We start from the raw sequence: 14,730 nt of genomic DNA, 5'->3' as shown, positions 1-14,730 counted from the left end.
AGCACTGAAACTTTTAATGTAAGCATACAATTTAATAGAAGACTTACTTGGCCCATTTTCGACAAATAGGTATCCTGAATTCGAATAATAAGCTGAATACATTATTAGGACAATGCCTACTAAACCAAGGAGCAGTGAATGAGATTTTCTGACTCGAAAAGCCATGAGCTGTAAAAAAATTAAATCAAGCGTGTTACTTTCAGTCTATAGCAAAAGATATAAAACAAATGTTTATATGCAGTTTGAGCCATTTTAATTGGTAAAATTTTGAACTAAATTATGTACTTTTCACTGACAACTGGGCATCCCACATGAAGCACAACTGTGAGAATTTGTTCAGTTACTGATGTCATTTACTTTTCACTGTTATGAAGCACACAAAAAACTGTTGGCAAAGCAGGTACTACAATGCAATGGAATGATCTATTCCTAAAGCCCAAACTCCTATTTCTAGGACATGCACATGACATATATACTGAGTCAGATACTGCAAAAATAGTTTATTACTGCAGCAGCAGCAGCAGTAATAGTAGTAGTAGTAGTAGTAGTAGTAGTAGTAGTAGTAAGTACACTAAACATTACCTAGAAACAACTGTTACAACATATCAAGAAAGATTAGATACACGGGAGGGCATTACGATGGGAGAGGGAAACATTTTCTGTACCCAGTCACTTTTCTGACAGTTCAATGAATTTTCTCTTTCCTTCACTCTACACAAGAATTCTTTTTATCATTTTTTTTTTTCTAAATGGAGGTTATGTCTATATTTTCTTCTACGATCACAGATACAGTCGTCTGCGGAACAACTGCTACAGTTTCTCTGATTGTGCGTAATGGACTGGTAGTGCTCACACTGACCAGTTATGGCTCTACAACTTTTAAACAGCTCTTATAATGAGCTCAGTTATTATTTCCAGATTTTATTTTTATGGCTCTCTTCTGCAGCTGGAAAACTGTACAATATATGGACAATTAACAAATTATCTAGACATGAGATGTAATGAATGAGATCAATTATGGGCAAAGCCACCATTCACTTTACAAGGAAACAGATGTTATTTCTGAGGGGAATGGAGTCAGGTGCTCAAAAACTTCTATGAACCAGACTATTCAAGGCACCTTGAAAGACTACAATGTATCTGAAGTTTGTGTCTAATCAAGCTTCAAAGCTGTATGATCAGAAGAATGCTGTGACAAAGCAAACTAGCTGTGATTCTCGTAAGAAAAATTCAAACAGTGTGTCAAGAAGTGATTAAAAACTATGGTTCAAAATTGTTTGCATGAACAAATATAATTAGAAACTAGAATCAATATGAAGAATATTTTTCACTCTTTTGAGGCCTTAATAAATGACATACTGAATAACACACTAGCCTTTCTTTCAAATAAAAGTTAAAACTTTTTGAATGTTTTGAGATTATCATTCAAATTAACTACTGGCCACAAATTTATACAACTGAGGAAATTTTGAAAAAGCCAGAACCCTGTGACAAATGACAATGAGTTTTCAATGTTGTCATGGTTGATATAACTATCAGCAGATTAAGTAAACTTTTTGCTGTGTCTAGCCAGTACTAATAAAACTCAACTTTATCATTAGATGAACCTAAAAGTAGATCACATGATAGGTGCTAATGTATCTGCTGTGTTTTCTATAATTAACACCGTCTAGTTCAAACAGACTATCAAAAACTGACAATTGTCAAGAGTATACTCTACAGCACTACATGATAGCTAAATGCTTTGATCTAATCACACCTCCATATCAAACTACTCCCCCCCCCCTTCCACACACACCTTTTTCACCAAATTTGAGCTCTGTGGCTTCTTTCTACTGCTAAAGCAAAGACAATTGCTCACAGGCCAAAAATTTACTTCAAATACACAGACCATTTCCCTCAAGAATTGTTTTATGCTGGAGAAGTAATATTAGGCCTGTACTGGTCTAACTGTACAGAGTCTAAAGAGTTCTATAATAGAAGACTACCTAAATAAAAATAGAATATTAATTTTTATCCAGTTGGACATCTGAAAGCATATAAACACAAACTAGTTGGTTCAGTCATCACTTTCCAGAACACGTCAGCCACGAAGTAACAGTGCGGATACTGGTGACTTACCATTTCTTTTGGCAAGGAACTGAAATCGTCACTACTAGCTATTAACCAAAATTGCAACTGCCATAATACCCAACTACACCACTATTACTCAGTGTAAAGGACTGCCATTTGAAACAATACTAATTTTGGTTTTTTACTGTGCTGCTTCCAACTTTAAACTATTAGATGTCTGCTTCCTTGGACAAGATTCTCTGAACCCAGATGCTAATCCTGTATCTTTATACCACTGAAAATGCAGTCTTCAACCTTGTTTTTCTTTTATTACAAATAGGTACCAGATATTTTAAAATTATGAACATGTCAATATGACAAAACCAGCAAAATACAGTCATTTCATGTGAATTAACAGCTATGAAATACATACCTTGAGGTTTGTAGCAATTTTGCAAGGACTTTAAATGCAGTTGACATGAGCTGCAGGATGGAACCAATATCAACCTGCCAGCTGATTCAGTCTGTAATACAACAGAAGGAAAATAACATCAGTTGCTTCTCATATTTATTAGGGTTCATAAAAAATAAAAATGATATACCAACAACTGTTCCAGTTATTTTATATGTGGACCGTACAATTATCTGGAGCTATTAAGATTGGCTTAAAACAGTTCCTTTTGTGCACTGATCTGAAGAATTAGCCAGTTACATTTATCACAAAGGAGACTGAGAAACTCAGCTTAAAATGTGGATACAAAGAAAGATTGTCCTTGGCCTTGTTGTCTGTACACTACAGTGCCTACATTAGACATGGTTTAGCGGTGGCTGTTCCTTCATGTTTCCACTTCACAATCACATCAACAGTCAAATCAGGCAGCTCTATAAGGGTTAAAAAGCCACTGATGGATTCGTTACTCAGGTGACACCGAATGATTAGTTTTATTTGAAGCCACTCCTGACCCACACGTTCTTCTATTATTGCTTCTCTACTGATAATACAATACTCACCACCTCCTTCCCCGATACAATACTCAACAACTCCTTTTATACTGGTGGGTCTTCCTCTCCTGACATCTAGTGGTCAATTCTGCCATTAAATAAAGTTTACAATCAGACAGTGTATACCATTAAATGCCAAAAGAAAACTAATCTGAAAGGCATAGTTTTCCAGATATGTTGATGAGAAGCAATAATAAACAAACAATTGCAAATGGTCTTTCCAGATTTATGCAGGCAACAGTTTGGGAGGGAACTGACCAGCCTAAATGAGTGAATTTAAAACTCAAATGAATAAAAACTGGTGTGTGAAACTGAATTCATATACAGTAGTCAATATAAGAAAAGTTGTGATTCTTGAGTTTCTCCCGGCGTATTTGATAGTCAAAATATCCACGGGTGTGCTGCCGGTCTATAGTGTCCAACGGGCACAATATTTCGGCGATCATACATGTCGCCATCATCAGGTGAACTGACGGACTGAGCTCCTGTGAACGTGCCGGCACGGAGATCCGTACGCTATGGCTGCTGTAGATGTCGTTTGCTAAGTACTCTTGCCTTTCTAAAGAGATGTCGTTCCGAGAATGTTGTTCCAAATTTTGCTAAGGTTATGCATCACATCGATTCTGCAGCAGCTAAGAGAATCAAGAAACGAGCCAGCCTCGCATTGGTACGTGAGAGAGTGCAATTCACCCGCCGGAGCCTTGAGTTTATCTCACAGGAATTACTCAAACTACATTTGCAACTGGCTAGTAAGTTTACTTCTTGTTCCTGGGATTGGATTGATGGTGTCACCTGGGTGTCAGCTGATTCCGCCCATAAGAAGGCTACGGGACGTCAAACAGCTAAGTTCTCACGTCTCCTTGACAAACCATCTCTGCAGGCTCCGTGCAAGACTGTCATCAATTTGAGTGGCATGGTGTTGAGTGATGATGCAGTCTCGGTTTTGCAGAAAGGTCTCAACTTCGCTCCCACCCCCAAGTTCACTCCAGTCGCAGAAATTGTTAGTGCTGTTGAACAGGTTGCAGCTCGACTTCCGCCAGAATCAGCCGAGGAAATACGTCGTGAAACTTGTCGTGCGTTGACGAAATCCAAGCCGATGAAGTCAAATATCAGCAGTAAAGAGAGGGCGGCCATTCGTGATCTGAGGGAGCGCTCTGAAATTGTTGTCTTACCGGCTGACAAAGGCAATGCTACAGTTGTTGTCTCCCATAAGGACTACACTGATAAGATGCAGAGCCTGCTAAATGACGATTCCTACCGGAAGATCAGCGTTGATCCTACAAAGAAGGTGGAGAACAAGACGAGGGCGCTTCTCAAGGACGCAGATTTACCGGAGGGTGATGCTAAGAAATTGTTACCCCAAGGCCCGGTACCGCCTAGACTATATGGACTCCCGAAGTTCACAAAGAGGGGATACCATTACGCCCCATTGTCAGCAACATCAGGGCACCTACATATTTGCTGGCCAAATACCTGACGGGAATATTAAGTCCTTATGTGGGTAAATGCCCTCATCACATCCGTAATTCCGTGGATTTTGTTAAACGCCTTGACAGCTTCAGGTTGGATGAGTCAGATATCATGGTGAGTTTTGACGTCGTTTCCTTGTTTACGAGGGTACCCCTGCGAGAGTCACTAGAATTGATTAGTCAGAAGTTTGACGAGAAGACCACTGAACTTTTTAGGCATGTCTTGACTTCCACGTATTTTCTTTTTAATGGAGAATACTACGAACAAACGGAGGGAGTCGCCATGGGTAGCCCACTCTCACCGGTGGTAGCGAATTTGTACATGGAGAACTTCGAGGAGGAAGCCCTGTCGTCATCCGTATGGAAACCTACTTGCTTTTTCCGTTACGTGGACGACACGTTCGTCATCTGGCCACATGGTATGGATAAACTCCTTGACTTCCTTACACATCTAAACTCCATACACCCCAACATCAAATTCACTATGGAGACTGAAACGGAGGGTAAATTACCTTTCCTTGACGTCTTGGTCAAGAGAAGGGCTGACGGCACCCTAGGTCATGGGGTGTATCGGAAGACTACGCACACTGATCTGTATTTGCACGCAGACAGCTGCCACCACCCTTCACAGAGGAATGGGGTACTTAAAACTCTAGTACATAGGGCGCGCACTATCTCTGACGCAGAGAGTCTACCCCAGGAATTGGAACATCTGAGAACTGTATTTCGGAAAAATGGGTACTCAGAGTGGCAGATTCAACGTGCTCTCCGCCCAACCACTGCAGCACAACCTCTTGAGATGGATGAAGTCACGAGGGAGGAGGGAGGCACTGCATTTATTCCATATACAGGAGCACTCTCGGGGAAAATCGCTCGCATTCTGAAGAAACACCGGGTCGGAACTGTGTTTTGTCCTCCAAATAAAACTCGTGCACTGGTGGGGAGCGCCAAAGATGACCTCGGTTTGAGGAAGGCCGGCGTGTACCAGATTCCGTGTCAATGTGGCAAGTCGTATATTGGTCAGACGTTGCGTACCGTCGAGGATCGATGCCGTGAACACCAGAGGCACACTCGCCTGATGTATCCGAGCAAGTCGGCGGTCGCTGAACATTGTTTGTCAGAAAATCACGCCATGGAATATGACCGCACGAGGATTCTGGTACAGACGTCGAGATACTGGGACAGCGTTGTTAGAGAGGCCATCGAAATTCGCACCAATGACCACCTCATAAACCGTGACTGTGGCTATAATCTTAGCAAGGCTTGGGAACCAGCGATCGGGTTAATCAAGAGTAAATCGAGCAAACGTATAGTTGTGACGACCACGGCGGACAGAGCCATCACTCCGACGTCATCTCAGACGCCGTCGCAATCTGTTCCACCGCGCGACCGTGGCGTGGGGCGCGGATGGCGGAGGGAGCACGCTGCGGGCGGAGGGTATTTAAATCGGCCGCCGCCGTGACCGAACCCAGTTCCCTCTGAGCAGCCATAGCGTACAGATCTCCGTGCCGGCACGTTCACAGGAGCTCAGTCCGTCAGTTCACCTGATGATGGCGACATGTATGATCGCCGAAATATTGTGCCCGTTGGACACTATAGACCGGCAGCACACCCGTGGATATTTTGACTATAAGAAAAGTTGTTCAAATAAAAAGACCTAACATATTGTAGCAGTATATTCTCCATATTACCAAGTTAATACTGAATCATGAAACGCCACTGTAAACACTTAGAAGCAATGCTACTATGGTTGGTTGATTTGTGGGGAGGGGACCAAACAGTAAGGTCAATGGTCCCATTGGATTAAGGAAGGATGAGGAAGGAAGTCAGCTGTGGCTTTTCAAAGGAACCATACAGGGATTTGCTTGAAGCGATTTAGGGAAATCATAGAAAACCTAAATCGGGATTGACGGACACGGGTTTGAACCACTGTCCTCGCGAATACAAGTCCAGTATGCTAACCACTGTGCCACCTCACTTGGTTATGATCCTATGCTAAACAATCCCTTTAACACATCTGCAAATGTGTAGGTACAAAGTTTCTAGGCAAAAATAACATTAAAAGCTGTATTTCATGAACAAACATGAGCACATTTCCTTGTCTAAAACAGACCATAGTTTACGCATTAATTCTACATATACGCAGAAGACAATGTAACTGCTAAAACAGCAATACATTGCACATATATGCAAACCAAACAGCAGCAGAAAGTGGTGAACAAAGGAAAACTGGTGTTTAATACACTATTAACAACATCATTACGAGTCTTAATGCAATCTGTCATGGGGCAGGAAACTGACTGTGGCTTTTCTAAATGAACTTTTCCAGTATTCATCAAATGAGATTTAGTGAAACCACGAAAACTTTAATTTTAGATAGCTGAACAGCGAGTTAAATCCTGCTGCTTGGCGATGTGAGTTCACCAGTGTCTTATCCACTGCATCACTTTGATCGGTGGAAGTGACAAATGCTGACTGCATACCAGTCTTGCTATAAAAGTACAATTTTAAAGTTCTTCCTTGCCTTTAATAAGCTTATAGCAGAGTAAAAGGGAAGGATGAGAGATTAACTGTCGTCTTGTCTCTTCAAATTAGGAATATCTTGCAGAGAGAGGCAAGCATTGGGCGAAAATTGATTGCTGAAACCTTATGCTTATGGTAACTTCCACTGTATGAAGTAATGGGCAACATATTAAGTACACAAGATACAGTACAGTTAAGCAAAGCTAAGACAAAAGTTATGAGTATTAGAATAGAAAATATCAACTTTTTTAATATCAAAATTGGACATGGATGTAGTAACACCAGGATTACATGAGATGATTAAAAAATCAAGGGTATCGAGCCTACACACAAGTAAAGAGAGCTTTATTCAATAAATGGCTCTTTTGGTGTCAAATATTGAAATACAATTGACGGAGGTCCTGTAAGAATATGGAAGTGAAGTACAAATTGCAAAAAATCCAGAAAAGAAGAAACCTGAAGCATTTGTGTTGTTGTCATACAGAAGTCTTGAAATTTTAAACGGACCTGCAAAGTACAACATGAAAAAGTACTATAAAAATAAATGGAAGAAAGAAACTTATTAAATTCTCTTACAACAAAATGGGCCAGATTAATGGGCTGTCATATAAGGCATTCGGGTAGGGTCATGCGAAGTGTGTGATTCCACCAGTCTGCTTTGACCTATGACATAATGCTGTCCTGGTGTGTGACATCACTGTGGCACAGTGTTATTGAGTTGGTTCTTGTTTGAAGGCATCTTACTGTAGTATTTGGTGGCACACACTTGTAGTGGACGTTGAGGTTTGAAGTGGTTTGTGTTACGTGTGGTACTCGTACCAAAACCTGTACATGTGGTGGTGTCACTGTTACAACATTTGAAGATCTATCTGGCAGGGTACCTGGTTTGAGAGATCTAGGTTCGCCATGAGGGAGACATTTTAGTGGAGTATTATTTTTGTTACCAGTCTTCATTATATTTTTTGCACATGAGACAAGAGTGAGTGTGAGAAGTGTGTTACTACATGGGGAAGTTTTGGCATCCTGGCATGGCAGTGGAGGCTGATGAGTTTCAATTTGGGAATGGTAAGTACAGGAGGGGTGGTTTGGAGGTTGGTTTGTGGGTGTAGGGGAGTGGGTGTTGTTTTGAAGGGGGAGGGGACATATTCAGGTGTTGCATAGTCAGTTTAAGAGGGAACTTGTGAGGTTGATTGAGCAGTATGTTGAGGACAGCAGCACTGTTATGCATGATGTATTTTTTCTTACAGGTGTTTGAGGAAATGGCGGTATGAGCATTTGGCAGTAAATCATAGTATTGATTTTAAGGGTTGTGACCCTGCAGCTTGCACAAATAGAATAGACAAGTTTTGCAGGTGACCAAACCTGATCAGGAGAGGGAAAAAAAGGTGCTCTCACTCTTCCAATTTGTAACCTCATTTAGACTGGTATTGCTGGTGGAATGGCGTCCCATAGAATTATTGTGATTTAATTTTTTTTTTTTTTTTTTATACGAGTGGGGAGGGTGTACAGGGTGAGCTGATGGGGTTGGGTTTGGGGAAGGTGGTTGGAATTGTGTGTGAGGAAACTGGGCTACACTACAGAGTACTGTATTACCCCACCTTACATTCCAAAATATAATAAAGACACAAACAAAATACCATCAGTGTTCTGTCACCTTCCAGTCTGCACATGTATGCCATCACATGCCATAACATCATCACATTATGAGATGAATCCGACATCCAGTATCGACAGACTCAGGTGACTTGATTGCCCCGTAAGAGTGGGTTGGGTTGTTTGGGGGAAGAGACCAAACTGCGAGGTCATCGATCTCATCGGATTAGGGAAGGAAGCCGGCCGTGCTCTTTCAAAGGAACCATCCCAGCATTTGCCTGGAGCGATTTAGGGAAATCACGGAAAACCTAAAGCAGGATGGGCGGATGCAGGATTTAACCGTCGTCCTCCCGAATGAGAGTCCAGTGTGCTAACCACTGCGCCACCTCGCTCAATTCATAAGAGTGAAGTTGAGTCATGAACAGTAAACCAAAATAAAGGTATAAGTGATACTATTACTCCCCCCCCCCCCCCAAGCCACACCACTGTGTGTGTGTGTGTGTGTGTGTGTGTGTGTGTGTGTGTAGAAAGGGGGGGGGGGGTGTCAGAAAGCAAACAACACACACTGAAGCTAGTGCTGTACATTTAATTAACTATATGACCACCACCACTTCAAATTGTTAGGCACATACCAATTAAGGTTTTCTGTCAGTAAATGAAGGACACTTAAGATGGTGTGCTCAAAAGTAAAGATCTGGCTTACTATCACACTTCCACGCATAGTTTTAACATCTAAGAAAGTTCATTCAAATTCTCCCATTTTACACGTCATTTTTCGGTCTGCCTTGGAAATTTGCTACACTGTATTTCAAATATACTGAATGAAAATACATTACAATTTTCCATAAAATGCCTTCACTTGGCAATGACACACTGCTAAATTCAGAGAGGAACTATGATGTTCATTAAATACTTAACAAGTGCATAAATGATATACCAATGTGAATTTGGAACTTATGGAACCAAGTCACTGGGTTATCGCTTAACGATCAAGTGAACTTTGTGTTAAAAGTGTTACAATACCCACTGAAATAAAAACTAATCAGAAAGATTGGATTCAAATGTTGATTCTCCTACGACAAATTCAATAACCCATCACTGATGAATGGGGTTCATCAAAAAGGAGAGTTTTATATGGATTATCTCAAATTATCAACATTTACACACAAATGTTTGTTTATATTTCGTTTGTACCCGTACATAAGTAGTTTTCCATTTACTTTACAAGCAAACAGGTACGACTTTCCAACGGTAAAATGGTGCTCAAAAGCAAAACATCTAGTTATTTGTTAAAATTTAGGATATTTCATTTTAAATGTTGGGGAAGCCTAACAATTTCAGCCAGTAACTACAATTCACATCAATTGGCACTAGATCAGTTATCTACCATTTCCATTATCGTTGCAAAATTTATTTATCTACATCCTCTTCAGTAAAGATCATTCCAATCTTCAATAAGAACATTCTAACGCACAAAAAATATTTTCATCTGAAACTGGTTATACGTGATGTGCAATTCCCAAATATTAGACCCTTTTAAAGGGTTCTGGTCACACGGACTAGGACTAAAATTTTTACATGAGTGTACTGAGCTGTACTGAGAGCTGAATACTGCAACTAGAAATGACGACGGCAAACTTTTCACTAAAGAAACGTTGGTATTCTGGTCATTCTAATGCGCACTCAGTGGCACGATTATTTTATAGAAACCATGTGGAGCAAGTCAGTTTACCAGAAATGTATACATTGTTAGTGTTAACATTAACTGACACTTTTTTTTGCCCTACTCATGCAGTTGTTAATGACAAGAAACAAATATTTTTTGTTTATTAACGTTATCAACGCAGTGTTTTTAAGCAACCTTAGAGTTAAGCGAGCATACCACACGAAATGTGAATATTGCTTTGCTCGCTGAGTTACCTGTTTCGAGTCCTTACTTTCCATTACAAGAATTTTGCGATTACTACATTTTAAAATATTAACGAGACGCTCTTTTTCTGGAGAGTTTTTGTGTAATGTTATATGCATTTGAGACGCCACGAATTAGAACTGTCGGGATAACCATTGAACACAGCGATTTTTGCTCGCAAACAATGTCGACATCGGTTCCATCCTCAAAGTGGAAGTCACTGGGTATAAACAAACAACTAATTTACAACATTAGGTACACAAGAAAAGCAAACACCCATTCGTCTGCTACTGATCTCCGGTTTTTGTAATGACGGAAGTACGCCCTACATAAATGATTTGAAATATTGCCGGCAGTATATACACGCCACATGAACGTACAGTAAATACTGATAACCATACTCCCACACGTTGAAAAATATATAAGACAATTATATACTCACACTTGAAGCAGTCATATACGCTGCTATCCACGGGAGCGCTCCGACGAATGAACAAATTTTGCTTTAACTTCCAGATTTTGAAGTCAGGGAGTTTTCCTATCAGCACCCATAATCTGCGATTAGGAGTGGAAATTTAGTTTCGCTACCTTCACATATACACCAACGTATCACCATTTCTCTGAAGATTAGTCAGACTCCCCTGTAGCCTGGCGTGCATAAATGTCACAACAAAACTTCACGACCAAAGATAATCGTATCGCGAGATGGAAACAATCACTGTAGCTCTCTGGGAATGCCGACGAACTCTCCGAACGCCAGAGATAAAAAGTTTCGAAATCGCACACCTGCATTATCTGAGAACGAAACATTTGATATGGTATGATTAAGCGAGTGGTAGTAGATACCGTTCAGATACTGTAATGACCGGCATCCATGTATTACACAGACACTGCAACTATCACGACCTTATGTTATATAGCTGATATACGGCGTAAGAGTTTCGGCAACAGGACTCAGAAGAGATATTTGTATAGAACGCATCACAGTTAAATAGGAAATCGCTTATACCTGCTCTGAATTGGAAATATTTTTCAAGTATATTTCATTTGAGATAGATGTTGGGTGTTTGAATATCGAGAGATCTCATGGAACAAGCAGCAAGGAAGAAAAATTTATTTAATGTACACTCAGTGCACACTTCGGAATCAGCCATTTACTGGATTGGTCAGACTGTCCCTAAGGTAACTAAGAACACAGTTGCAACCACAAACTAATTTCAGTTATTATGGAGAAGTACAAGAATTCACATATCTGAACAGCAGAGATCCCCAATTTTCGCTGTTCAGAGATCGCTAAATTTCCATGTAACCGTTCTGTAATAGTCTTGTTACTTAATAACTGTACATGCAAGATGTTATATAATTTAAGATTTTATTGTACCGCATAAAATTTATTTTTTATTTCTTGGCTCAATTTCCAAATTATTTGTAAACAAACACGAGCATGATGTGATTGGGCTGCCATAGAAAAGCTAAGTCTGGGGTGTAATGCAGCTGTTGTAAGAGATTGCTTCACTAAGGCAAATTTAGAGTCGTTGGAAAGGTGCAGAGTCTGTTCGCACATCACAGGATAATAGCTGAATGGTTGGAAGGGGTTAGGGCCAATAAAATGCAGCTATATGTAGTTTGGAAGAAAATACGAAAATTAAGAGAGGAGAAAGATAATGAGATGTAGGAAGTGATGGCAGAAAACACTGGCCACAGAGAGAGAGCAGTATCGATAGATTACAACTGTGTCCCAGACCAAGAACCCAAAATCGAACCTTGTGTTTCGCAGGCAATGCTCTCATTGACTGAGCTATCAAGTCATGATTCGAGTGGTTCTGCACACAGCTTTAATCTACTAAGATTTTTCAAATCAGCACACGTTCAGCTGCAGAGCGTAGTATTCAGTATGGAGTATCTGGAAGTTTTATAATGGATGTGGAAAATAACTTTGCTCTACTAACACAATTAGGCTAAGGTGTCCAATAGATACAGGTGTAGCCTAGGTGCAGAAGCTTTTATAAGGAAATTAGTGATTTCAGCGAAAGTAGAATAGAGGACAAAAGTCCTATTGTCAGATAGCAGCCATTGAAGTGATATTGACTTGGTATTGCAAAAACAGTTAAGAAACAAGTTATATTAATTACATCTATCAGTTACAGGGTCGAATTTGGGTTTAGTTTCTGTTGGTGCAAATGGCAGGTGGAGTTTTACAAACATGACTTACATTTCCATAGGAAAAGGAAAATTGGCTGGGTTCATAGGAGAATCTTTTCTTTACGACACTGCCACTCATAAGAGTATCCTTGTAGTCTCTGATATCAGGACAGCATCTGTATTTTAGGAGAAACTCATATTTCAGCCTATCAGAAGGTAAAGAAGTAAATATGACTGGAAATTTTGAGCCTGAAACATGTGAAGATGACATGGAGATCAAACTAATCTTATTGCTGCAAAATATTAGATGGTTCACAAAGAAAAATAGTGAACTTCAAAATTGTTAAAATAAAAAACCGTAGGCTACAACTTACAGAAGTGTAATATATGCTCCTGAATCTGGTTTCATAACTGCAGCAGCACTGCTGAATATCTAATATTCACTGTAGGTCAGGTACCGAAAAAGAAGAAATGGTTACTTAAATTAGGAAAGGTGAAACATATATAAACCTTGATAGTTTTAGATTTTTGAGTGATCAGTTTTTGGAGTTAATGCTGCAGAAATATAAATTCATGGAAATTGGACATAATAGTCAGAACATGTAGCACTCTATCTCATAACTTCGTTATTCATGAGACAATTTGATGTGCTGTTAAACACTTCAGATCACAATGACCAATTCCCGCATTTAATATCATGGTGTATAACATAAATAAATATAACTGGAAATCTACAAGATTAATAAATGAAAAATGAACTGGGAAATGCAAAAACATATTTGTGAAGTACAAACTGGAAAGATGCACGTACCATACTCAGTATAATGAAGGATATAATGTATTTTGCAACAGCCATAGATTACTCTGAAAACAGTTGTCCTGATAGATTAACCTGTGAAAATAGGTTAAATTCTCCCAAACTCGGGGTTACAAACTGAACCGGAATATAATGTAAAACTAAGGGAATATTTTACTTAGCATCAATAGGAACAGATGATGACAGGGTTAAATCGATCCAACGGTCTACAGAACTGCACTGTAAAATTCTACACAAAGTTGCCAAAGTATAAAAATAGTAATATTTTGAAGAAAAAAATAAGCATCTCAAAGAATAAGTCCATATGTTGCTTACTCACATGCTACGTTTGTGTCAATTTACTTGGTTGGACAATGCAGTTAGACAGTTTTAGACATCATTTATACTACGTTTTCCGACCAAAAGATGAAGTTAGAACAGTTACTGTTGTTGAAGGAGAGAACACTGCCCCCAAAAAATGCCAATCCAGTTTATAGATACAATTGTGAACCTATGAAAGTTAACCCAGACATAACCAGAAGAAAAGTTAATATCAAAAGGCCACAAACACACCAGAAATATATCAATCCCTAAGTGTTACACCATCTAAAAGTAGCCCTGAAATAAGCCCTACAGAAAGATATAGCTACGAAAGTACACTGTGCAGAAGAAATCAAGGAGACACAGTACCAACAACAATTTCAGTATAGAATGGAAAACGAGTTTTTATTCATGAAGGAACTTAAAACTAGGACTGAGAGCGGTAACATGATTGTGATTAAAGTAGGTAAAGCACGAACTGTAGTGTTGTTACATAAAACAGATTATGTAAGCAAAGTGGAAGAATTTTTACAGTTATTGTAACTTCAGAAAATACAGAAAGATCGAACAGCTAAATACAATGATCAGGCTAAGTGGGTGGTAAACAAGTGCACCAAAATTCTTTATGAATAAGTTTGTAAGAGCATTCTTCAGATTAATCCTAGGACTCTAAAGCTGCATGGCTTACTGAATCTTCATAAACTAGAAGTTTCAATCTGACCAGTAGTGTCTTAAATACAAGCACCAGTATACAATACTGCAAGGAATATCAACACCATCTGGAGGAAAAACGTGATCTTCACAGAATAAAATAGCATTTAGAACAGTTTAGATTTAGTTGACAAGACATGTTAAAACGTCAAAAAAATGCAAAATGAGTCTCCTCTGATGTATGCAGCTTGTTTTCAAGCATTCCCATGAAA

The 14,730-nt window shown here is 39.4% G+C and overlaps 1 protein-coding gene across 4 annotated transcripts in view; it reads right to left on the bottom strand.

Annotated features, from left to right (window-relative positions):
• The window catches only part of LOC124554967 (beta-1,3-galactosyltransferase 5-like), a 295,245-nt gene that overhangs the window by 29,962 nt on the left and 250,553 nt on the right, over positions 1-14,730 (bottom strand). For 3 of the 4 annotated variants that reach the window (XM_047128696.1, XM_047128699.1, XM_047128698.1), the window contains exons 3-4: positions 2,486-2,576; positions 48-168 (exon numbers count right to left, since the gene is read on the bottom strand). In XM_047128696.1, the coding sequence (XP_046984652.1) occupies positions 48-165 (118 nt within the window). In that variant the 5' untranslated portion in view covers positions 166-168; positions 2,486-2,576. Of the gene's footprint in view, positions 1-47; positions 169-2,485; positions 2,577-10,990; positions 11,219-14,730 lie in introns of those variants that run through there. The other variant, XM_047128697.1, reaches the window with a different exon arrangement.

Source organism: Schistocerca americana, chromosome X (assembly GCF_021461395.2).
Source record: "Schistocerca americana isolate TAMUIC-IGC-003095 chromosome X, iqSchAmer2.1, whole genome shotgun sequence".
NCBI classification, from domain to species: Eukaryota; Metazoa; Arthropoda; class Insecta; order Orthoptera; family Acrididae; genus Schistocerca; species Schistocerca americana.
Note: the sequence above shows the minus strand (reverse complement) of the source record. Positions and strands in the feature narration are given on the sequence as shown.